This window comes from Xiphophorus couchianus, chromosome 24 (assembly GCF_001444195.1).
Source record: "Xiphophorus couchianus chromosome 24, X_couchianus-1.0, whole genome shotgun sequence".
NCBI classification, from domain to species: domain Eukaryota; kingdom Metazoa; phylum Chordata; class Actinopteri; order Cyprinodontiformes; family Poeciliidae; genus Xiphophorus; species Xiphophorus couchianus.
This window is the reverse complement of record NC_040251.1, coordinates 4395170-4420816: the sequence shown is the minus strand read 5'-3', so window position 1 is coordinate 4420816 and position 25647 is coordinate 4395170. Positions and strand designations below refer to the sequence as shown.

Genomic DNA, 25647 nt, shown 5'->3' with positions numbered 1-25647 from the left:
AGAACAGTTCAAATAAATCACTAAGAGCCCAAAATGCATATATGTATGCCTGTGATGGTTGAGGGTAAACCTACTGGCCAGAACTGTGTACTCGTCTGCAGTTAATTCAACGGGGTTTACCCAGAGGCAAACCTTGCATGTCGATGCACTTGACGTGCGTCCTGAAATCTCGCTGTTCCCATAACAAACCAACATCTTGCAAATGGGCCTCAGAAACAGAAAAAGTAAAAAAAAAAAAAGCCACTGATGAAAGCAGATTTTTCTGAGTGATAACAGAGGAGATATCTGGCAGAGCCAGAGCGCTTTGTCTGAAGATCGTTAAAGGTTTGAGGGGGGAGGAGGGGAGAGAAGTCACCTCGGCGGACAAAAGCCAGGATGTAGAAGAACTGCAGCTGTCCGTCCTCCACATCTGCCTGGATGTCTTCGCACACCAGCGGCCTGACAGATCAAAAGAAGTGCATCATAAATATTCAGACACGTCCCACAGATTCCTGTTCTAAGATGAGGAGCTGGCAGGTGCTGCTACGTCAGAAAGATGTCGGCACCAAAGCGGTGCGGCATGAATTCCGCATTAACTGCAGAACAGAGGGGATATAATTGACATAATAACGGCTGACGGGACGTGTGTTGCGCAAACACTGGGAAGTGTGTTTTCAGACTGTGCTTTGCTGCCTCGGGAACACATGAAGGAGCCGCTTGGGTTGGGCTTATTTTTTATTTTTGTTTTTTCGCCTTTTGACGATTGAGCCGAGGAGCTAAAACCAGATGAGACGCTGAAAAAATGTCCGGCATCCGTTGTGTGTTTGTACGCGGACGCTCCAACGGGCTCCTCGGGACGCGGGGCTGGAATTCATCTGTCAGAAACTCTAGAGAGGTCAGGGGGCTGTTCAAATCAAATGAAATACCTTTCCGTCAAGCCTGCTTTGTGAGTATACGCAATCTGTCAGCAGGAATAAAACCTTCGATTGTCACGAGATGTTGAACTTTTCTTCCCTGAAATCATACTTTTATGATTAAAAATCCTCCCCCCGCCCCCATCTCGGAAAAACAGGAACGGCAAAAAAAGCTACAGAGGGAAAAAACAAACCCACAATTAAAAGGTGTAAAAAAAAAATATTGGTGGCAATTACAAACTACTCGGAGGGGGGGGGAAGCAAATGCTGCACAATTTGCAAGGGGAGGCACATGTTACCAATTAAGATGTGGTTTACCAGCTAATTTAGTGAGCCTGTTTTACCAAATGAAGTCTGAGAAAAGCTGATTGTAATCAAGTAAAGATGTGTCAGAAATGCGCAGCTTTGGAACTTCTCCCCTTAACCTTCATGGCTTGACCGCATACAAATGTGCGCAACACTGTTCACACCACATCTTTCAGCGTTGACACAAATAAGAGTCAAGAGACGGCGGCGGGGCAGGCGGCGCTGGCAAACGCATACCAGAGGTGGTGCTGGGCGGACAGCCTGGTGGTGGAGATGGACTGCAGCCTGCTCTCAGATTTGTGGGCCATCTCACGGACCATTCCTGGAGGAAAGAACGAGAGAAAGTTGTTATGGTCCTGAAAAAAATCCAGACTTTTCTTCAGACCTTAACTATTTTAACCAGTTCATGGAACGTTGAAGACATTCCTCCTGGTCCTGTCCTGGGACGTCTTCTTGTCCTATTGAAGAAAAGCATCATGACAGTGACTTGGCTTATGGAAATCCACGAGCCAGACTTCATATTTCACTTGTTGCCACAATGGCTTTCTTCAGAGGACAGATTTATGGAGTGTTAGACTCCTGGTGTCTTGACAGGACCAGTAGCTGTCAAGAAGTTCTCTGCCCAGACTAGCCGCCATTTCCTGTTGGACTATGGGAAGATATAGGAGTACCCAGAGAGAACGACAACATGCTAAGTCCACTTAAGGGTTAGAGTTAGAACCTTGGTCTGACCCCACACCAAGATTCATATTCAGAACTTTCTCCCACAGAGCAACTTATGAACTTGTATCTGTAACACCTCCTGTTTAGATACACTTAAATTAATCTTAATTTAAGTGCAACACCCGATCTACCAATGCCTACACAGACCACCCATTCATCCCAACCAACCAACCAACCAACCAACCAACCAACCAACCAACCAACCAACCAACCAACCAACCTTCTCTATTAATCAAAATATGTTTCATCATAATGTTTTTTAGGCCGTCTATTCCTTTAAATCTCTTCCTTTACTGTTTGCATATTGTGCTTCAAGAACAACACGGCTTTGGTTCTGAGGATTTGACGTTTTGAGAAAAACAAAGCGACAGTCATACACTCGAACATACAGTACGTCTCGCTATCGTGACATAACAAAGTTCTGTCTCAGAGATGTGCAGACATGTATATTTGCATTTCTGTGACATCGTTTTCTGTCCAGAATTCCAAAGAAATCCCAGATTTTCCTTTCCAACTCATTCGGCTGCGTGAACTCAGATGTCCGGATTTGGTAGCCTGCTGAAGCCAATCGGGTTTGTTGTTGTGCGATCAGCCACTATCTGGATATCATTTCATTTTCCATCCTCTGTAATGAACTGCAGCCCTAAATCAAACTTACATTCTTCTCTAAATATTGTGGAAAAGCGGAGTGTGTGCTTTTGTGTCCTCAATGGAGCATTCATCACTCAACCAAATATTCCAAAACAATTCCAAAACCAAAGAATGGAAGGCCTGAAGTATGAGATCTCCGAGGACGCATCTAGAAACCAAAAGATTTATTAAATAACCACAGGACATTTAAAGAAAATGCCCCACATTCCTTTTGGAAAACATCTAAAGGTTCATGGATTTGCCAGAAAAGTGAGCAGCTCAAACAAGAGATGTCACACACACCCGTCTATTAACTTTCACGAGACATTCGGGTTAAGGTGAGACATTTCAGCGCTGTTTACATTCACCAACCCGGCAAAAGGGAACAAGCCAAGAAAACTAAACCAGAGTGTGAAAGCAGATCAAGGAACATCATACCCCATCATTCACGGGGCGGAGGGAGCCCGCAGACAGAAGCGGGACTCCCGACTGACAGACCTTCTGCTATTGTAACTCCAACAAGAAAGCCAACTCCAGTTGCAGGTGTAGGGTTTCAGCTCCATTGAGTCCGTGGGTGGGAAAAAAAAATGCGGCGGTGAATAGGATCCGCTGGGTCACGCCGAGCAGGCGTCAAATGTCGGTGTGAGATTAAGGGTGACAACAATACAGGGTGGAGGAGGTATCTCCAGCAGAGCGGCTGAATGGATGAGATTTTAAAAGGAACGTATAGGGACATGAAGGAGGAGCGACGGGGAGTGGGACGGTGGCAAAGTTTGGTCTGCTTTAATCTTCTGACGACGATCAGAAGGAAAGAATAATTTTTGTAGTAGAAAAGGACATTTAAACATATATATATATATATATATGCTTGTATACTCATAATGTGGTTAAGGAAGGCAGAGTTCATTCCCAGGACATTGACTCTTTTATTGGCTTGGATCTTTAAATTAAGGCTACAAGTGATTCTGATAATGCTTGGTTTACCAAAAGGAAGGAAAACGCAAACAAGTGTTTGAGTAATAATGAACATGTGTGAACTGTTTCAAAAATTGTTCTCAGTGTAAGCTTCTCAAGCTAGCAACAGCTGTTTTTTATTTTTAAAAAAAGAGTTAACATGTAGTTTTAAAAAAAGGCCAAAGACTGAACCAAATGAATAAAATCCTAATGGAAGTTTTAATCTTTTTTTTTTTAAACTGAACAGTACACTACAGCATTTGTACTGTGAAATACGAATAACAGCACAATAAATGTTACTGCACTAGAAGAGAACCAATAGGACTGTACCGCTGTTTGTTCTGTGCTGCAACAAATGCAGAAAGAAGAACCACCAGAATTGTGGTTTTAAAGTCCAGGAAGGAGATTAGATATACAAGTCATAAGAATATTCATCAGAATGTCAAAGATGGAAATTATTCATACATTCAAATAAATATGCTTTCCTTGCTGAATAAGCTATTTGGGTTTCTGCAAAATGCTATTTTAGTTGAGGCTTTCCTTATGAAGGCACCTATTCGAATTCCAAATAGGGGCCTTTCTTCAAAATATGTTTCTATTTTTTAATATTACTGTTTTATATTGTAAAACAGTAATATAATACTGTTTTGTCAAACCATAACATTTTGTATAGTATTTAATTATGTCATGTGTACCATACAGTATCACTTTGCATCATATTGTTTGGAATGATATTGTATAACATTGCAACATACTGTATAATAAACAGTATATTGATCATGCTGTCATAATGTATCATACAACATGATACTGTATTATACTGTACAACACTTATCAACTGTATTATACTGAAAGGTATTGTAGTATACACATACTGAATCACAGAATCGTGATACTTTTGTATATTAGTATAATTTATCTTACTGTATTGTATTGTACCACAATAATATGTTGCATAATTATGTTGTGTTGTGTAATACTATATCATACTGTACTATTATATCATATTATATTTTAGCATAATGTAGCATAGATGCTATATGTTCTATTTTGTATCACATATTTACATGTGTTTTTATGGTCTATTATAGTGTATAGTGTATGTACTCTTACATTTTTATGATTGTAAAAATGAAAAAAAGGACAGAAGAAAGGAGAGCTGATCCAAACGAGGCAGCTGAAAATGTAAATTCAATATTTGGAAGCGTAGCAAACGGGGACTTCATTTCCTCCACAGTCTTTGCTAAAACTAAGGCGACTACAATTCTAAAACAGCGCAGAAAACCAACGTCATCATTCACAACTTCTCTTTCTGTTCAGTGATTGGCCAGGCCAAAATTAATGGGAGACAATCCGAGTCAATGGGAGAAAGACCAGACTGTGCTGGAACAGATAACTTTTTTTCAAGAGGAATTTCACAGGGAAGGCAGTGGACAGGCTAGATATAATCATTTGTGGGTTTTTAAAGAAATAGAAACCAACCAGAAATGGTCACTGAGGCTGATTACTATCAGTCTCCTACCTCACGACATTATCTGGTAGCTGTTTTTACAGACGCAGTAATAAATCTGTCATCTAAGAATGAACCTCCCCCTAAAAAACTCATCTAGTAAGATGTTTAACCCTACATCAAAGACTAGGACAGTGATTCCCAAAGATTGTTTTCTGGGCCTCCCTATGGATTACAATAAAATGCCCAAAAAAGAAAAAAAAGTGTGATGGGCCCCAGAAACAGATGCTCCATAGTAAGTTTTCACCCTGAACCAGCTGTGGTTAGCTAAATAAAAAAATAAAACACAAACTATATCAATAAAGTAAAGTTTTTTACCAAAATAATTAAACTTGAAGAGTCTCCCACACTGTTGACATGACGCAGCGAGACATGATGGACTGACGAGAGGATTAAATAACATGTTCAGGCAGACAGTTAGCGAGGTGCCATCCAAGACTGGGATCACGCATAAGCAAAGGCGACAGGCGGACAAAGTGTTTAGAAGCAAGCTGGCAACAACTGGAGTCTGGATGGGAGTCTGGCGAGCGTCATGCTGCAGACTCCCTCGCTGCCTCCAGCATCAACACCAACACCCCTGATGGTTTTCACACGAAAGCAAACATCACACCGCCACTCTGTACGTCAGCTGGCCTCCGAAAGCCCGTTTCTGATGGGACGAATCCATCAAATCTCTGAAGACAAACTCGACTGAAAAGCAATAAACTGTCCCAAACGAGAGAAAAATAAACGGTAATGAGCCGCTCTCTGGGCAGCAGCTCCCATGTGCCACGTGTTATCGCTCAGGTTTCAGCTGAAGCTGCGTCAGAGCAGCCAGCTCCAGAAAGCCGTCCTGGTTGCGACCACATCCTTTCCGTCCTCTCTAGCCAGCGAGTCCACCGTCATTCCAGTTGTGGTTTCAAACTTTTGCCCGCTGATTTAGGCAACGGGACAGGGGACTTGTTTTGGTTAAGCGTTTTCTGTGCTTCCTCTGGCGAAATCTTTCACCAGCTGTATTTCGGGTCCGTTTGGCTGACAGAACAGAGAGTCGTCGCCGTAACGACAACTCGGCTATCTCAGAAACCAACATATAGCTGACGCTTGAACCGGAAACATCTGATTTTTTTTGTGAATCTCTTAGGAATTTTTTTTTTTTTTTTTAAACCAAGAATTCAACAAGAGCCTCTGCGGTCTTGTTGAAGGCAATCTGGAAGCATTTTCAGCCACAATGAAATACAAGAAACTAAATGAGCTGTTTATGGATTTAGACTCTCACAGCAGAGAGGGAGCTTACACAAAGAGGGAGGGGAAGAAAAGAAAAGCTAGTTTTGTTGGAAGTGGGAAGCAAAACTGGATAGGCTTGCAGACTTAATGTTACCTTCATTTAGGCCACGCTCTACCTCCTCAGTGACACTCATCACGTTCAGCCTGCTAGTAATCAGCCTCAGTGACAGAGACTGCTGGTCTCTGCTGGGGCAGAGAGGCAGCATATTAAAAAGCTTTCAAACAGACAGACAGACAGACCCCTGCACAGAAAATGTTTTAAAGGCCAGCAACTGATAGCATCAGCTGGTTTTAAAAAGCTACGGTCGGTGCTATTTCGGAGTTATAGCCTGATATAGAATCGAGTGAAAAATACAAACAACATTAATGTGAGCGGTGGGAGCCGCAAACTGAAAAGTTGCACTTATCCAAAAGTACTAATCATAAACATTAGTTGTGCAAACACTAAACCGCGATACCAACACGGTATTTAGTAGAAGGTAATGCTAAAGTGGAAAATACAACCACGTCGATGTCCACCATGTGTCAGTGATTCATCGTGGCTACAACATAGTATGTTGCCTTCAACAGGGTTCAGGTTTGTTGTTGCGCTTCAGGAAGTGATCCTTTAGAGGAAACTGAACTGCTGTGTAAATCGTCTTCACCCACTTCAAAATAAGAGCCGGAACACAAACGACTAACTACTCGAGGAATTCATTAGGCAAAGCTACAATGCAGATGTTGACCTTCATTCAACCAAAAGATTATAAAACAGCCAAGTGCGCTAAACATTTACACAGCTAAAGTGCTAAGTGAGAAATTAGCGCAAAATAACAGATTAGCTGATTAGGAGAAGTATGTCCAACATTGATTAATAATAGAAATGAACAATAAAAATTAAGACGTTTTACAATGTTCCTCTAACTATTTCATTTCTGGTGAGGAATATATTTCAACACCCTCATATTTATCAATACTTAAAACGGCTTAAAGAGCCTAATAAAGTGACTGTTTGATGTTTACCTGGAATTCAATCACTTTTCAGGGTATTTATATAAAAAGATTAACATTCAGTTTTTCGAATAGTGTTTCATTAAAAAAGGTTTAATTTAAATACATTTTTCATCTGGATGTAAAAAGAGGTTGCCAAAAAATGTTGATTTCTCTAAATTTAATTAACTGGTTTTCTCCATTTTTTGCATCTTTGGTATATTACATTTCAGAGTAATGTAATCATAATTATTAAAGAGTCTGCAACTTTTTGTACTCTATACAGCAACTTATCAAGGAAAGCAATCAAGTTGGTAAAAATACTGTATAATATTGCATCAATATTATACAGGACATTATAGTTTTCTAACCTGTGCAACTCAACTTAGGTTTACTGACTCCTATTTTTGACACAAGTTTTACATTTGGTGACAAATTTCTTCTTAGAAATGTTTTCCATTCTTGGACGGAATTTTAGTTTTTATTTTTTTATTTACATTTAAGGTGAAAAAAGTTCTAAAGTGAGCAAAGAACACTTTGGAAAACCACGGTATATTTGTGTTTTCCATGTTTGCTTCGTTCAGAAACAATCAGATGACTTTTCCATACATTCCAGCGATTTCCTGTTTTGTTCCCAACCTTCACATTAATTTTCCATATTTCCACAGGCATTCCAAGTCCGAGCCCTTCCCCGCTACTGTCTAATAAAACGTTTTCCTCCCTCTCCAGACAATCCAGTCTGGGCAGGATGTGCTCAGTCTGAGTGATGCCACTGCTGCCGAGGGGTCGGGGGCAGAAGTCTGCGTCATGAAGGAAATGTGTTGCAGCGGCAGTCTGCCGTCGGAGCAGGTGGGGTTCCTGCAGCGGGAACAAGCTGTTCTAACAGCTGACGGCAGCATTCCCTCCTAACCAGAACACAGGTTCTGGAATTAGCATTTGGTTTTACCTGTTAGGAGACCAAAGAAACGCTTGCAGCGCACGCTGTCCCTGACGAGGAGAGTATAGGCCACGCCTCCATCTGCAAACTCCATGTGGATGCTCTGGGAGCCCAGGCCCACCTCCAGGTAGCTGAGCTCCATGATTGGGTAGCTGTCCTTCTTCTGCAGCCAATCGGTGAGCGGACCTCTGCTGGGAGGAAACACCACGCTTCAGAAAGGGCAAGAAACAAACCGACGAGCCGGTTAAAAAGCCTTATGTAATATCCGACACTTTAAGGTGTGAATTTGTTGTTAAAGAACAAGGGAGGCTAATTCTGAGAAAATCCTGAAAAGGCATCAGATCGAGTGTTTAAATCTGAGGGATTCATTTCTTATTGTTATGATGCAGAAGAAAAGAAAAGACAGGAGAGGGAGAGTCAGTTTTGAGATCAATGTGTTTTCAAGATGTGGCCCAGAAACCTGGCCAGACTGTGCTGTGTTCATCCTGAATGGAGGGTGGGAAGTAAACTGCAGTGTGGCGCCCCCTTTTGAAAGATTGGTCATTTTTGAATAGATTTTGTCTTTATGAGACAAAATCATCTCTAAACGTGGACCCCTTATTCTCGCAGGCGTTCAGGTTAGCGACAAACTGTAAATATATGAGACCGCCTGTAAAAAATGTGCTTCTTTTCATTAGGGGTGCACCGATTGCACTTTTGTGGCTGATTGCCAATATTTGGAAAACCCAGCTTGCCCATTTTGATTTTGGCCAAAACTTATTTGCTCATTTTCAGACATTTGCAGAAGTAGATAAGATCTGCTTCTCATGTAAGAATCAACCGATCGCCGATTTCTCAATATTAAGGAAGTTGAGCCAATTCATCGATTGGCGAATTTATCAGTGCACCCATAAGTACAACAGTTCAAACAACAAATATACCTTAACATCCATTGAAACACCACATTGAAAAATTGTAGCGCTATTGCAGATCATTCAGTTTTCCTTATGCCTGCTCTTGGTGGGTCAGCCAAACAGCGCCAAGGGAAATAAATGATGTTCCTGGACTGGTTTGCAAAAAAACAGCCAATAGCATGTTGGGTTCCATCGTTCCTCAACATTTCAGATTTGCGACCTACAATTTTTTTTTTTCCTGATACTGATATGTTCTATCAATAAATCCACAAACAAGTTGGAGTTACGTTCCACAAAAAGTTAGAAATGAAAAACGTAAATTAATAAACTTCAACTTTGCTAATGGCTACAAAAAAAAAAAGTGTTTTCTCTGCAATTTACAAATCAAATATTTACCCAAATATTAGTGGGCATATCGAAAGTTTGACAACCTTTGCAACAGAGCTAAAAAATATGCGACTTTAATTCGTACCATTGTTGTGTGTATAACCTGCTTTTTTTTCAACCAATAGCAAAAATGTAAATAGTTTTTGCTTTTAGTCAAAGTAAAATGGGAGAATTGTTTAGCTTTTGCCTCAAGAGCCCCTAATGCCTCCAGTACTCTTACTGTTACAGAAATATTAAGTGGAATAATATTTCTCATTATTCCACTGAATGTCTCTTGCAATATCTTAAACTATAAACTGATATTCTAAAGGTCAGAAAGTTCATTTTTGTTGACAGAGACCGTTTTATTTGGTGTATGTTTGCAGTGACTGAAGCTGTGACTACAAGAATTTGGACGGCAAATGGGAGAATTTGCCATCCAAGTGGCAAAAGGGCAGAGCATGTCTGATTAGTAGATGGTTCTTGTTGTTGTCAAATAGCTTTATTTTGTGAGAAAAGTCTGAAAATCAAAGACATAAAAGCAATCTAATGAAAGAACAGCTAGCCAGCATAGGCTTTGGGGCTTTGTGAAAATGTATTTGTATGTTTAGAAAGTATGAATACAAATACAGTGGACCCTGCCAATTCATGGTTGAGTTTCGCCTACTTGTGTTTTTGCATAGATCACATTTATGATATTTGAAAGGTGCTACTTGAAACGCTACTTGAAATTGGCTGGCATTAGCAAAACAGCCAATCTAGGAGTGCCTCTCAATTTCCTCAAGCATGACTGGCTGTACCGTCAAGAGCAGAGATGAGAAAAATTGTAAACGTTAGCTTCTGTGGTAGCACTAAGATGGTTTCTCCTGTGTGTATTGGTGCTTGAACTATTAAAATAGGCAGTTCTAAGCATATTCATGGATTTTAGCTAGTGGTGGGTGGTCGTGGTTCCTAAAACCCATAAATATGAGGTGTGCCGTTGAAGAGTATGTTTCATTCCTAATGAAAGGTTTGACCTGATTCACAAAGCTCTATATTGACCTTATTTCCAGAGTTCTTTTGCTGAGGATCACTTTTTTTCCCCAGTTTGTTTGAACATTTTCCATATTTGACATCATTCCTTTAATCCGGAACAATCTTCAAGTTTTCACATGACGATCCCCTAAATGTCCACCGCATGACGCCACCACCGTGCTTTTCTGTGCGGGTGTTTTCAGTGTTTCTTATGGCTGTTTTTATCTGAAATGCAAATGTCTTTCAAAATCTTTGGCCTGCATTTGTTTTTGGTTTTTTTAAATATGCTTCCGTGCCACCAACAGATTCTTTCGTTTCTGCAGTTCTTTTGGTTTTAAGGTATGGTTCATACCAGCGAGAAGTTATTACTAGTTTCTCCTGATTTTTTTAGGCACAAAGTTTGGAATATTTTTGTACAGAACATAAATCTCCAAAACATAGAAATTTGAATCAGCAGAACGAGCATAAAAATCCCCAGTGGGGTGAATATTTTGAATAACAGAGCTAATCATTTCATGTTTTAAAAAGAACAAAGCAGAAACTTTGCTTTACTTACTGCATGTCTGATGTCATTTCCAGAAAGTATAACCGCTGGTTGGAAACAACCAACAGCGAGGGAACCTCCCCCGGTTCTCCATATTTTACAGCCGACATCTGTGGATCCAAAGAAATGAAAGAGGAACATGATGCTATTGGATATTTGAGGGAAAAAAAAGGCAATAAATGACAGCTGTTTTCTTGGGTGAATATTGTTTTACTGATAGCATCATTATAAGGCTCATTGAGCCATAATTTCAACACTAAATTATTAACATCTGTATTTTTGGATGACACCACTTTCTCAGTGGGGGTGTAAAAAACAATTTCATCCGTTTCCCCCCCAAATAACACAAACCGCAGTCGCTGTCAGAGGCCAGATCTGCTGATTTGTTCCTCGTCGCTTTAAAGAGGCTGTCTGACTGGCAGAACAAACCGCAGCTGAACTTTAGGAAATTGCCACCAGGCTTTATAACTGAACCTTTGAGCTATTTGAGAGATAATTAATAGGACTTTTCAAAGTCAGAGATGCCATATTTCTGCTTCAGATGTCTGGAAGTAGTTTGGTTTCTGTGGCGAGGGTTTAAAAATCTTTGAGACAATGTCATACGGCTCTTCTTTTTCATAAAAACGTCTTTTCAAAGAGGAAACCATCCCCCATCTGTGTGTTCTCCCACAGACCTTGAGGAAAGAGTGAAGCTCCTCTTCCTCTTCAAAGACCTCCACATCCAAGAAAAGCTTCAGCCGATGGTCCACAGACTCGTAGTCCTCGGACAACAGATCCAAGTCATCTGCAGACACGACAGGAGATAAGTAAATATCTGATCATGTTTAATTTTTATTTATTCCCAATAAACACAAATTAGACTCATCAGTAGTGGGCACACTTCAGCTAATCTGCTAATCAGATCATTTTTCCACTTCGCACCTCTTGGCTTACCCTGAATTAAATTTTCCAGCTACATTTCAGAACATTAATTTACTTTTTTTTTTTTTTTAAGTTTCAGTTGAATGACGTTTTACATCTGTGCAGTCTAAAGTTTAACATCTACTGAAGCCCTGTGTGCTTTCTTAAGACTTATTTGTTATCCTATCTTATTTCCAAGCGAACCTATACTTGTGTGTATAGTATTGACCTATACTGTGGTAATCAGGCAAAATCAGCAATAGAGTTAGGAAAAGTCAACTGTAAAGTGAAACCAAGACAGAAAAGTTTGTCCCAAGGAATCACTGCCTAAAATGCGACTGTACAGGACTGAGTATAATAAATTTAATAATAAATAATAATAAAAGTAATTAGAAAATTTCTGAAGAAATTTAAACGAGGCCTGCCAAAGTGTGCACACTTCGTGGGCGTTCTGATGCTACAAATTAGCATCAATGCTAAAGTAAGCTACAATGTACTCAATAGCATGTGGAGATTGACAAACATGTTGAGTAACATGGACTTTCAGTATGTTGAAATTAGTGTACAAGTTAAAATGAGCCAAACTGCTAACATTAGCCAAAATGCTGTCAGTAGCATGTGGAGCATCACTCCATTCAGTGTACTAAGCATGGCTAATAAATAAGAAAAATAGCTAAAAGCTTCTTTTAGGGAAAAGGCTAATGCTAATGGGGGCAGTGAAATGCAAAGGTTTGTGCTAATGTTAATTTACTGTCTTGCGCAGCAGGGCAGTGCAATAACCTGAGAGAAAAAAAGATAGTAAAGGCTAATATTAGTTAGCACTACCCTGAGAGGAATATTTAGGCTTTTATTTTGAAATTCTGTTACAAAACCTAACGCAGTGTCACTGTTACTCCCCGTGATTAAGCTCATAATTACAATCCTCTGTACTGAATAGCTCTCTGATAGCAGACGGTGTCCATAAACAAGTTTACTAAATATTGTACAATAACTGAAAACAGAGATGCAACTTCTATCATGAATATAGATTAGCCAAAAACCCTCCAAATTACAATGAAATACTTCTACTTCTGGTGGGCGACAGAAGTAACACCCTTAATCGTTTCCCCAGTAAGCCTCCCAGGGATAAGGTTGATAGAATGTTCAGTTCCAATGGTATCAATGACATCAGCGGTTATGACGTCACTCTATGATACCACAAAGGAGTCTCTCTCTTGAATATAGCTCGCAGACAGCGTTTTCTCAGACCTGTTCCACAGTTCTATCACGACAGATCACTCTTCAGAGCACGTTCGAAATTAATTGAGACAAGCGGGATATCGGTTCCAGATATTACACGCCTTTCAGAGAAGCAAGAATTTACCAGAACATCGACATGAAGCAACAACAGATTGTTTGTGAACATGAAGCTTTTCCAGCTGAGCTTTCATGGGTCGACATGATGGACCTCAACATCCAAGTCGACTTCGACGCAGTCATTTCTTTTGAAGATGACAGCGACAGCCCCGTTGAGCCGGAAGATGAATCAGCAGAGATTCAGGGGGAATCAGGTCCTTCTGGCAACTTTGAGAGTCCAACATCATTGGAAGTCAAGCAGGAAACAACTCCCTCTGCTGGCTTCGAGATCACCCCCTCAGTGGAAGTTGTGGGAGAAACAAGCCAACACGTCATCGAGCTCACAAAGCAGGTAGACTATCTTAAAAAAGAGTTGCAGAGTAAGATTTTGGATCTCCATGAGGAAAGAGACCGAAGGATTGCATATCAGGCTGAAGTCAAATCACATCAGGAGGAGATTCAAAAACTGCAAAATATGGTAGTAAAAGAACATCACCTGCGAGTCAAACGTGAACAAGAAAGAAACGTGCCAGAGATTAAAGATGCGTCAAATGTTTCTTGCTCTTCCAAAGTTACAGCCGACAAGAGCATCCTTCAACAGCTGGAGTACTTCAAGAGGGAGGCTGAAAAATATGCCTCCCGCAACAAAGGCCTGATAGAAGTCATGGTTGAAGAATACAGAGTGAGACTTAAATACGAGGAGCAGCTCAAAAGTCACACAGAGCAAGCTTCCAAATTCAAAGCACAGGAGGAAACGGTGAAATCTCTGCAGGGTCAGGTTGCAGACCTGAAGGTGAAGTTAAAACTTGCTCTGGAAAACAACCGTCCTAGAGTCTCCACTCAACCAGAGGTCCCCCTGCAAACAGAAGGCTCCCTACGACCAGAGGAGTTCAAGGAAAGACAGACCTCCAATCAATCAGTGAGGTACGCGGAAAGACAGACCTCCAATCAATCAGGGAGGTCTAACGAAAGACAGACCTCCCATCAACCAGGGAGGTACGAGGAAAGACAGACCTCCAATCTATCAGGGAGGTCTAACGAAAGACAGACCTCCCATCAACCAGGGAGGGACGAGGAAAGACAGACCTCCAATCTATCAGGGAGGTATGAGGAAAGACAGACCTCCAATCTATCAGGGAGGTATGAGGAAAGACAGACCTCCAATCTATCAGTGAGGTATGAGGAAAGACAGACCTCCAATCTATCAGGGAGGTCTAACGAAATACAGACCTCCCATCAACCAGGGAGGGACGAGGAAAGACAGACCTCCAATCTATCAGTGAGGTATGAGGAAAGACAGACCTCCAATCTATCAGGGAGGTCTAACAAAAGACAGACCTCCAATCAACCAGGGGTCTCCATGCATAGCGTGGCTCGGCCTTTGCACCGACCCACACCCAGGTTGCAATCAGAGGAGTCCACGCAAAGCCAAACCTCCACACAAACATGGAGGTCCGAGGAAAGACAGACGTCCATGCGACCAACCTCCACTGGTTGCATGAAGGGGCTTCATGTTGGCGTTGGCGTGAAGGCCAATCTATGCCCGGCTCGGCCTTTACGCCGACCCACACCCAGGTGGCACTAACCTAGGTCACTATCCAAACCTAGGTTTTGCTAACACTCGGCATTAATTGCTTGATTAATTAGTGTGTTAGATCCATCATCTAACACACTTATCCTTGCACACACATTCACACCTTAGGACAATTTAGAGAATCTAAAAGTGTCTGACAGTAGAATATGAAACAGAGAATCTGCGAAAATGCATCTAGCTCTGCTACTATCCAGAAACAACCAATCAGAACCAAAAGGCAAACCTTTGATTCTGATTGGTTTCTAATGTGTTGAATGTGTCTCAGCACATTCAACACATTAGACTACTAGTGTACTGCAGCTACACAATTGGCAGAAAAACACCCTATTATATCATCATTGTTTATAATGATTTAGAAAACAAAATGCTGTACAGGTTTGTCAAAACTATTTCGACCCACATTAGAACTTAGCATTGATTTCCTTCATTTTAGTAGCTGCGATTTTGCCTAATCCACACATTTTCCCTAACCCCAAACAATATTAGTCTATTCCTAACCCTAACCCTAACTAAAACTTAATTAGCATCTTACCTCTAAATGTTACCCCTGACCCAAAGCAATGAGTCCATCATATTAGGACCAGGTTTTGGTCCTAATATGATGGAACTAATGCAGTGTTTCTCAATTCTGGTCCTCAGGCCCCCCTGCCCTGCATGTTTCAGGTGTTCCCCTTCTGCCACACACCTGGATTGAATCTGTGGGTGATTAACATGCTACTGCAGTACTTGATGACTGCAGAAGAGGTCATGCTGTTCTGGAACAGCTGTTCTGAAACAGAGACACATCTAAAACATGCAGAGCAGGGGGTTTAAGGACTGGAATTGAGAAGCACTGACCTAATGTGACACTGGACATATAATGGTGCGTTCACACCAAATGCGTTTTGAGCGTCAGGCGCAGCTGGTTTGCATTCAAAGTCCATGTGGAGGCGCGTCGAGGGCCGTTGCATCGCGCTTCAAGCCTCTAGCGCGGCGCAATTTCAACCGTTTGGAGCGTTTGACAAATCTAGCGCATCCAACGCTTCACATAGACTTTGAATATAAACCAGACTCGCCTGACGCTCAAAACATGTTTGATGTTAATGCATCAGTAGAATGTTCAGTTCTACTGGTAACAATGACATCAGCAGTGATGACATCCCTCTTTGATGCATCAAATGAAACTCTCTTGAGTGTAGCACACAGTCTGCTTTTCAGACCTGTTCCTGTTTCTGAGTTATAAGTTATAAGTTATGAATCTTCTCCAGAATTATTGTTAAAATGATTTGAAGGCACAGAATCAGCCCAGTACAGGTTCACATTCTCAGGTTAGAGAGACTCACCTGGTATAAAGTTAATTTTTCGGTACTGGAATCACACCAAAGATAAATTAGTTTAATCAAAGTATGTCATGAATATGTGTGCATGTACTCCATCTTAAGTCCAGAGCACACTAGATTTTTGTTGCTTTTGCCACCACTAGATTATATGCATATAAGATAAAACATAAACAGCACCATTCAGAGGTGCAGTGAGTTTATAGCAGTTGTTCCACCATGTCTGTAGTTCTGACGTTCTGCCATCACTGTGGTTCTAAAGAGCAGCTCAGAGAGGCAGACTAAATTCTGTCTAACCTCGCAAATGAACATCTGAAAGAATGGATCTAAATATGGGCGCTCTCCTACAACAGAGCAATAGAAGACATTTTGATTTCTAAACCTTAGCTGAGGTAGCTACGATCGGCTTCACATGGAAGTATCGGCTGATCACTGATCTCCCAAAAATTAAGGAAATTGGGCCCACTTGATCAGTGCACCCTTAAGTCTAAATCTTGTTGAAAATCTTAGAAGAAGCTGTTCCAGCTGCACAGAATGTGTTGACACCATTTAAACCCCGCAGATTCATAACAGCCAATTCCATAGTGATACTGGTCAAAATGTGTTATTTCTATATCAAACTAGGCACAGTTTTAGTTTTCTATGATAAAGGTGAATTATTCTTGCTTCTTGCCAAAAGAAATAGAGCTTATAGTTTTATAATTATCTTCAATTTCCATCAAAAATACAAAAGAAATCCTGGAATTTTTATTAAAAACTGCTGTCTGGTCTGTATTTTTTGCCAAACATAAACTAGAAGACTAATGACTGAGCAGACTTTTGCCTCTTTTTCTTCAATCCCTCAAATGATATCTTCCACTTATAGTTGAGGCAGAGATTTGTGGCAGCAGTTTAAGAGCACTTACTTACATATTTCATTTTTTGTGTGTGTGTGTGTGTGTGAAACTGTAGCCAGATTTTACTGCAGCAGACCGCCGCATTAGCCAGACGCATATAAATCGGCAACAGAAGTTATCCGAGCGGTGATGAATGATTCCAGCTGATCAGAAATGACAGGGCAGGGACCCGCAGAGGATAAAATAAGCCAGCAGTCTTTGATTCAAACAGCACAGAAAGGTCAGACTTTAAAGGTCTTTGAACCTGGAGAGGACTGTTCTTCTAAAGGTGGAGGAGCAAACCTGCGTGCGATAAAGAGCATGAAAAAGAAGAAACAAATCAGGCTTTTCTGAGTCACAAAAAAACAGTTCATTCAGGCTGCGGGATGAGTCGTCTTCAGAGTGACTCTGCGGCTTCACAAGGACAGATTATACGGTACTGCCTGTACTACAGCACTACAAATTAAAAACAAAAAAAAAATGTAAAGAAGCTATCATTAGGACTCCTCGGCTTTCATCCCCCCATCACTTTCAGTAATGACTCCAATCTGTCTTGTTGCGAATTTACCATGTGGTTCATCCCAGAAATGGCAGACAGATGGCAGGGAGTCCGACGCGGAGGAACCCTCTGAGGATTCCTATGCGGTCCCGCTTGCCGCCGGCGCCGTTTGGATCCGTAAAAAAAAAGCTGAGGTGAGCAGGTAGGAGCCTGTCCTCCAGCGTTCAGGAGGAACAGCAGCGCTTACCCCTCGCCCCCAATAAAAACCCCTGGCAGGAATTTGATCCACAAAGCAACAATTACCTGCTTAGTTTGTTTCTCCGAGCCTCAGAAATGTGGGGATTTTTACATCTGTGTCGTTCCTGATGGAAGCCATTTGCTCGTCGAGACACTTCTTTGTCTGAAGTCTAATTGCCTTTCGTTTTGCGAGATAAGACGGACTGCTCCGGGAGTTTGGCACTTTGTCTTTATCGAGTTTAATTTGAAGCTTTAATTGCTTTTTTTTTTTTTTATTGGGATAATTAAAGTTGGCAAAACTTACACGGCTTCCTTAACAGCTCTAACAGCGCTGAGAGCCGCAATAAAACAAACAACCGAACTACAGCTGGACATTCTGGTTCTCTAAATCCTCAAACAAACACCTAAATAACCATCATACTGCTGTTTCTTAAGAACAAATATAAAAGTTGTAAAAATAGTAATGCTGAAGAGCTGAATATGAAATCATGAAATGTTTAGGGAACAAAATAATTGAAGTTAAAAGGAAAAAAAAAATCTGTAATCACGTAAGAAAAATGAATAAATGAAATGATTAAAAAAATATTGTTGAGAAAAACATGGAATCATTTAATATTGAAGAAAATATGAAGTCACGGAATTTTCAGGAAAAAAATATTCTGGAATCAGAAAATCAGAGTCATTGATTGAGGAGTATCTGGAATTGCTTAATATTGGGGAAAAAATGTTACAGAATCAGTTCATGTTGTGGAACAACATTAGGTATCACCTAAACTGAAAGGACAAAACAAAAAAGTTAATATTTAGAAGACATTGAGAAAATATTAGAGTTGCACCTATTGCAGTTCTCTTGCTGACACCAATTTTTATGTCTGAAGTTTTGATAAGTACATATACTAAAGTTATTACGGATGTTTCAGAATAATCCTTATTCAACTGATGTTCAGAAAGTGAATAATGGGTTTCGAATTTTATAAAACTGTATTTTAAAAGTCAATTATGAGAGTTTTGAAAAAGAATATAGAATGACGGGATAAAGAGAAAAGCTTTAGACACTTAATGTGGAAGAAACACAAATTATCTAAAACTAATAGGAATCAATGATGAAAATGAAAGATTATGGAATTACTGAATTTAAAGGAAAAATATGAAAGTAAAACATTAAAAAAAGATATTATTTTTCAGGTCCGTCTGTTCATCAGGCAGAGATTATTCCTTAGAGAATTTGTTCCATTAGAGACGAAAGGAATGCTACAACATACTAACTCGTGATTCCAGATGTTTCCAGATGTTTTCTCCAACATCAAAGTGATTCCATGTTTAACAGATGAAAAAGAAAAAAAGCACCATAACTTCCTGCAAAAGAATTTCATTTTTGAAGCGAAATGGATAAAGCAGCGTTCCTTATCTGCACAGGGATTAAAAGGTGAAATCATTGCTAACCCTTTGGGATGGATGGAGGAGCAGGTTCGGCAGGAGGCCGGGCTTGCGGGGGCGTAGCGCCGCTGACGGAGTAGTGGTAGCTTCCTGCCAGCTCCTCCTTTCCCTGGCTGTCGGTGCGGTCCAGGGCGTCGCCGATGAAAAAGGAGGTACCCTGGGCCGTGACGAAGCTCTGCTCCGGCGAGGGGGCGGCGGACTGCAGGAGGAGGCTGCTGCCGACCCGCTGCACTTCATCAAGCTGCAGAAACAAAAAGCGAGATCAGAGCAGGAACTGGAACAAGAGAGCAGCGTGTTAGAGAGGAGGACCTGCTCCGCACTGCCGCCACTCTGTGGGAAAAAATCCAGAGGCTGTAGTTCATGACCGAGCCGCGGCGAGCCGCTGATGGGCGTACTGCTGCAGGGCGCCGCCTGATGGGCCACCTGGACCACATGGTCACTACCACACTCTGGACAAACGCACACCGCTCCTGCACACACACAGCAGAGCAACCCGCTGGAGACATGGCAAACACGAAGGAAAAAAAACAGCAGCGCCCCACTCAGAAGTGGAAGTGAAATGTATACTGAGCAACATTTCAGACAAAAAAATTGGTATCAGCCAAAATCGCAATTGGCAGGTCAGGCTTTTTAAAGATCGGTAATCGGCGAACGGCCCAGAAAACTACAACAGGTGCACCCTTAGTTATTATTGTTCCGTTCAGTAGATTTGTTTGCAGTGTTTTTGCCCACGAGATTGAATAAAATATTATACAACAATAAGAATCCAGCTTTTGTAAGAGAAATATGAAATTCAGCCAGGCTTCTCATAAAAAAACAGCTGTAGCAGGTGTTGTGGTGGCGCAGGGGTTAAGCACAGCCCTCATAAGGAGGCATTAGTCCTCGACACGGCCGTCGCAGGTTTGATTCCTGGTCTGGCGAAGTTTGCTCCATGTCTTCCCTCTCTCACTTTACCTACTTTCCTGTCTTAGAACTTTCAAAAAAAGGCCACAGTCCCCAGCTCGTGTCTCTTAGATGGAGTCACTAACAGAGCTGCTGTTGCTTTTCACCTTTTCTCAGTACTTTCTGTGAGTACACCTGCTTGTTGCTTTATTTTTAATGAAGCTATCGTCATTAAGCATCAACATTCTCTTTCTTTACGTGTCTTTTTTTTTCCCGCTGCGATGCGGAGTGGCATTCTTCTCTCCAACGCTTTTTGTTTAGCGGAGCTGTGGCGCAGCCCGCCATGTGCTGACCTGGTCCTCGGCTTTATCTCTAGCTGGAACCACAAAGCCTGCTGTCAGGGATTTAAGCAGACAGGAAGCTGAAGCGAGAGAAGAGCCCAACACGGTTTCCCATGATGCTTCTGGGCCAGGGGGGAAACATGAAAACCTGGCTGTTTCTGACAGATTTAGAGACGTTCAAGAGCAACAGTTGCCATGTCCAGATTCATGATGAACTTGGACGGCAACTGGCTGATATGTTTTTTCTCAGATCTGGCAACCTTTGATCAACTACTTTAATTTCTGGAAGACTTTTACGCCAGTTCAAATATAAGTGTCATGTTTTTTTGTTTTTTTTTCTGTTTTGGCCTGACCTCGGGATAGGGACCGGCTATAGGTTGTTGTTTCAAACCAATGGCTCGAATTGTGCTCATTTGTTGCTTCTTTTTCATACCACTTGTATCTGTGGAGCCTGACATGCCAAACTGCATATCAAGATTTAGAAATAAAGATACAAAAAGAAATTGGATTTGGCTAAAAGCGAAATGGGCTGGTCAGATCATACGATGCTAAAAGAATCATCACAGAACCTTTTTAAAAGAGAATTTGGGCCTAGTCAAAGTCCAGATTTTGCTCAGATCATGTGGTGTGACTTGACGTTCCAGAGCCAATCTCTACAACCCTCACCTGAACTGCCATTGTTATAATCTGCCTCCGTTTGCTCCTCCCTGTTCCGTCCTTCCTCACCGTCTCGCAGCATCACTCCCACTCCACTCCCACCGTCCTCCTCTTCACCAGCTGCCAGGTGAGAGCTGAACTCTGACCTGCAGCGGAGGCACTGCAGGCGGGAGGAGGCAGGACCGGATTTAGAGTCCCGCCGCTGGTTCTCCTCCAGCACAGCGGACAGGATGTCGCTCAAAACCTGCAGGGGACATAATTCATCAGGGTGGACTCGGGTCAAAACTCCAGCCTGTACACCGAGCACCTGCATGCTGGAACGCAAGTCCTGAGCTGCTTTTAAGTTTTAAATGGCTCATATTTTCTCTTCTGGAACATGTGGTCATAAACACGAGTCAGAAAAACAAATCCAGATCACGTGAGTAAGGAGAGTTAACCTGTGCAGCCTGATGGGGGTCGTCATCTAGCAGGACGTAGGACCGCCTCCGTTTGGACTTGGCAATATAGTCGAAGTGAAGCTCCACAGCAGGAAACGGCTCCATGGCGTCCTGAGGAGGAGAAAGCAGAGTCGTGTTGGGACCATGCCGGGTAGGAAAGACAACAGACGTTCGCAGAGTGTGGATGGACAGGTTTTCTGTTTTCATATTTCTCCACATGTAGAAAGTAGTGATGATCTGGGATGACATTCCCAGATTATCCCAGACTTCAGACAGTTGTAGAACAGAGAGAGTTGAAGTGTTTTGTCATAATGGAGGAAACCAAAGCAACGTGCGGCACAGCGTTGGAGGGAAGCAGTGGTTCAGGATGGATTGGCAGAGTGGGACCGGTGGTGGGCTCACCTGTGGGGTCCAGATGGCCTGTGTGGTCTGGACCCGGGCCAGGCTGTCCAGCTCCAGCCGGGACATCTCCACGCCGCGCTGCGGGTCCACCTCCACCAGGACGCCGTGCTTCACCCGCAGAAACACTTCCATCCTCTTCCCCTCCTGATCTTCTCCGTCAGCCTCCTCTCCGGTGGGGAGGATGCCGACCAACAGGGGGCGACACAGGTCAACTGGAGAGACGATGGAAAGAACCAGACAGCGGTTGAATATTAGACTTTCTGTCAAATTAGAATAAAGCTGGAAGGAAGCTGCTCTCCAACATTGGGGAACTTGTACAGACCACTGCTGGAAGAAGACTTTTACTCTCAAAAAGTACAAAGAAGTCAGAGACAAACCCCAGTGGAAAGTAGAAGAGATTCTGGATGAGTTTCTCTCCTTACCTCCGATTTCATCTTCTTCTTCTGGGTTGGTACCGCCACTCGACACCCTGGCAGACCTTTGGGAGTCGGGGCTGGACTGGTGAGAGTCGGCCGCCTCCTGCTTCCCCACCGGGCCGTCCACGGTGCTGGCCTCCAGAGTGGAATCGGTTTGCTGGCCGCTCGGACTCAGCCACTGCAGCGTGGAGTCTGTCTCTGGATCGTTTGGCTCTGGGGACAGCAGTGGCGGCGGTGGGAGAACCTCTGGGACCTCCACAGCAGGCCCAGGATGGCTGGGTGTTATGGAGGTGCCGACGCCGTTGGTTAGAGTCTGAGGGATGTATGGGCTGCTGATGGTGGTGGGAGCCCCTCCATCTAGATGGTGCTGGTATCTCAGCCAGTCTTCCCCAAGCTGGTCTCTGAAGCTGGACATGCGTTCGATCTCCTGTTGGTGAGGCAGAATAATGTCTGGTGGAGAGACGTTGGAGAACAGTCAGTGTGTTAGATATTTCTCCAGTAGCTGCTGAATAGACGGTAGTTACCAACCCTGTGCAGAGGAGAAGGGTCTGGGCTTGTGATCGGTATCACTTGGTTCTGATATGCTGGCTCTCCGAACTTTGACCTTACTCTGAAACACCAAACACAGTTTCAATCGCCGTTGGGTTTGTTTCTTTACAAAATGGCTCCTGGATTCACTCTTACTCTGGACTTCTTCTTCCTAAACCGGGACATCCCAACTTCGGCGGCGGTCAGGCTGTCACTCAAATCCCCCGCCCCACTTGACGGCTCCTGATTGCTGCATTCAGGTGGATCGCTGGTTGGAGCCACAGACGTCTGAACCTGGATGATCAGCTGACCTGCTTTGGGTAGAACCTGGAGAACAGAGAACCGTTGCTCATAAACACACTGAACTCTCACTCTCTTCTACACAATGTCTTCTGCTCCGTTCATTTGGACATATCTATTCTGTCTTGTCTCTGATGTCTTTCGTCCCACTGTTCTCCAGAGAAAACCTCCAAATCTTTACGAGCTCTGCCATGTTAGCTGAACTTTCAAGACAAATCACGATGTCATCTGAGAAACTCTGCAGTTCAACAGAACCTATGCATTTTTCCTATCAAAGCTCCTAGAGTCCTTTTAGGCCAACGGTTAACTGTAAATGTTAAACTTCATGATGATTATATCAGATTTTTACAGATATTTCTTTCCATGATGAATGGATGACTGGACAGACAATTGGATGGAAGGATGAACTGATCCTAGCCTGTCTCTGACACATGAAGACTGACTTCGGAGTCAGAATCCTTCCCTGATCCCCGGGGGGAAGCTCACATGTTGCGGCTGCAGCCAAACACCCAGACTTACGGATAATTCAGAGGAGGACAGTGGGGTTCCATCCAGCCTCATCTAGAAACAGACACAAAAATGAGTTTTTATGATGGAGCAAAAATAAAAACGGTTCGGTTTCAGGCAGCGTCTCACTCTGAGGCTGGCGGCCTTCGGGGACAGGTGTGGCACGGTGCAGGTGCGGTGGCTCTTCTGGAAGTACAGTGGGTTTCCCTCCAGGTTTAGCTGCAACAACACATCATCACATGATCCGACATGGGGCTGGATGAGGCTGTGGGGATAAAAGTAGCGCCTTACGCTGGTGAGGCCGTGCAGCAGGGAGAGAGGGGCGAGTTGGGCGTGCTCCAGCAGCAGGTTGTAGGCCAGGTCTAAATGCTGGAGCGAGGACAACTGCTCCACACCTGCACGAAAACAGGGAACAGAAACAAAACTTAAGAGCTGAACACTGGTTCTGGTGGTTTATTTTTATTTCTCGTATGACATCACCGCCCTGAATGGGCTCTGTGACCTCATCAGCCAGCCTCTCAGTCTGGCCGGAGCCGCTTGAGTTTCAGGGCTAGATAAGAGACTCCACGAGTAATGCCAGCACTCTTTACCGTTAATGGTTTCCAGTTCGTTGTTCCTGAGGATGAGCGTGTGCAGTTTGGCCCTGGCGCTGGGCCCGAGTGTTGGCGCCCTCTGCAGGCAGTTGTATCCCAAGTTTAAGTGTTCCAATTCACTCAGAGGCTAAAAAAGACAAAAGAAAAAAACCTATATATTCGCTTCTAAAAAGCAATGGAGAAATGCTAAAATGAAAAAACATTCTACCTTTAGGAATTCTCCGCACTCTTGAATCTTGTTATGGCTCAGATCCAAGGATTTCAGGACGTTTAGTAAACTCTACGAGACAAAGCGGCAACAGTTGGAGTGTGACAGAGGATGCTGACAGTAGTAAGGGTTGAGACTTGAGGTTGGCTTGCTCTCACTAGTGACTGGTCGAGGCAGACGATGGAGTTGTAGCTGAAGTTGAGGGTGTGGAGCTCCAGCCAGGTCAGCGCAGAGCTCAGGTCACCTCCACACAGAGAGAGCAGCTCCTGGGAAAAGGCAAAAACACACAGTTGGGGCGTGCTGTGGTGGCGTAGGGGGTTAGCACGCCCCACGTTTGGAGATATTAGTCCTCGACGCGGACGTCGCGGGTTCGACTCCTGGTCCCGGTGACCTTTGCCGCATGTCCTCCCCCCTCTCCTCACCCTTCTGTCCTGTCTGCCTACTGTCGCAAAAAATACGAGCCACTAGCGCCGCAAAAACTCTTCGGAGATGAAAAAAAAAAAAACAGACACAGTTGCTACGGAGACGGACATGGGAAGCTGACAAGCCAAACTACACGTACCTCCAGGGAGTTGAGGCTCTTTGAGCAGGTGAAGACCTCAAGCTGGGAATAAACTCCTCGGAGTCCCTCAAGGAGGTGTGCTGGGATTCTCTTCAGCTGGAGGAGAACAAGGAAAAAAAATTTTATTGGGTCAGTTGCCTCCTTCTATAAACAACAGTTTGCTGGAGTTCTGTTCCATTCCTCCTGACAGAACTGGTTCTAAAACATTAACTTTGTTGCCTTTAAGGTACTTTATAATTTATTTGGCTGTTTAATGAAAGTAACTGTAAGTCTGGAAGCTTTGATCTAACTTCAACAATTTCACATAATGTTCAATCCTCTTGCCATCTATTATGTAAATCGCCAATGGGGAACTATCACAACTTGATGCTGCCACCCTCGTAGCTCACTGTTGGGATGTTGTTCTCAAGCTCAAGCTCTTTTTTTTATTTTATTTTTTACATCAAAACCTGAAAGTGGTTATTTAATAAACTCTTCCAATTTTTACTTCATGTATCCACATAGGAAGGTGCTTCTCCCTGAGTTACAAATTGCAATCTGGATATTTTGGTTTGCTTATTGTAGAAGCAGATTCATCCTCTCTGAGCGGTTTTTCAGGACATGTACATATAAGACTGAC

The 25647-nt window shown here is 42.8% G+C and overlaps 2 protein-coding genes across 5 annotated transcripts in view; one reads left to right on the top strand and one right to left on the bottom strand.

The window, feature by feature from the left end:
- stk11ip (serine/threonine kinase 11 interacting protein) overlaps positions 1-25647 on the bottom strand; it is a 33102-nt gene that overhangs the window by 4650 nt on the left and 2805 nt on the right. For 2 of the 4 annotated variants that reach the window (XM_028011502.1, XM_028011498.1), the window contains exons 5-24: positions 25029-25124; positions 24625-24732; positions 24467-24538; positions 24256-24385; positions 23957-24060; positions 23795-23884; positions 23678-23719; positions 23015-23185; positions 22859-22940; positions 22337-22780; positions 21915-22126; positions 21513-21623; positions 21085-21319; positions 19505-19665; positions 19202-19436; positions 11677-11786; positions 11015-11112; positions 8195-8394; positions 1437-1521; positions 356-438 (exon numbers count right to left, since the gene is read on the bottom strand). In XM_028011502.1, coding sequence (XP_027867303.1) covers positions 356-438; positions 1437-1521; positions 8195-8394; positions 11015-11112; positions 11677-11786; positions 19202-19436; positions 19505-19665; positions 21085-21319; positions 21513-21623; positions 21915-22126; positions 22337-22780; positions 22859-22940; positions 23015-23185; positions 23678-23719; positions 23795-23884; positions 23957-24060; positions 24256-24385; positions 24467-24538; positions 24625-24732; positions 25029-25124 — 2869 coding nt within the window. The remainder of the gene's footprint in view (positions 1-355; positions 439-1436; positions 1522-8194; positions 8395-11014; positions 11113-11676; positions 11787-19201; positions 19437-19504; positions 19666-21084; positions 21320-21512; positions 21624-21914; positions 22127-22336; positions 22781-22858; positions 22941-23014; positions 23186-23677; positions 23720-23794; positions 23885-23956; positions 24061-24255; positions 24386-24466; positions 24539-24624; positions 24733-25028; positions 25125-25647) is intronic. The other 2 variants (XM_028011499.1, XM_028011500.1) reach the window with 2 other exon arrangements.
- Positions 11793-25647, top strand: part of igfbp2a (insulin-like growth factor binding protein 2a) — a 37378-nt gene continuing 23523 nt past the window's right edge. The window contains exon 1 of the mRNA XM_028011509.1: positions 11793-11808. The gene's annotated coding sequence lies outside the window, so the exon portion shown is untranslated. The remainder of the gene's footprint in view (positions 11809-25647) is intronic.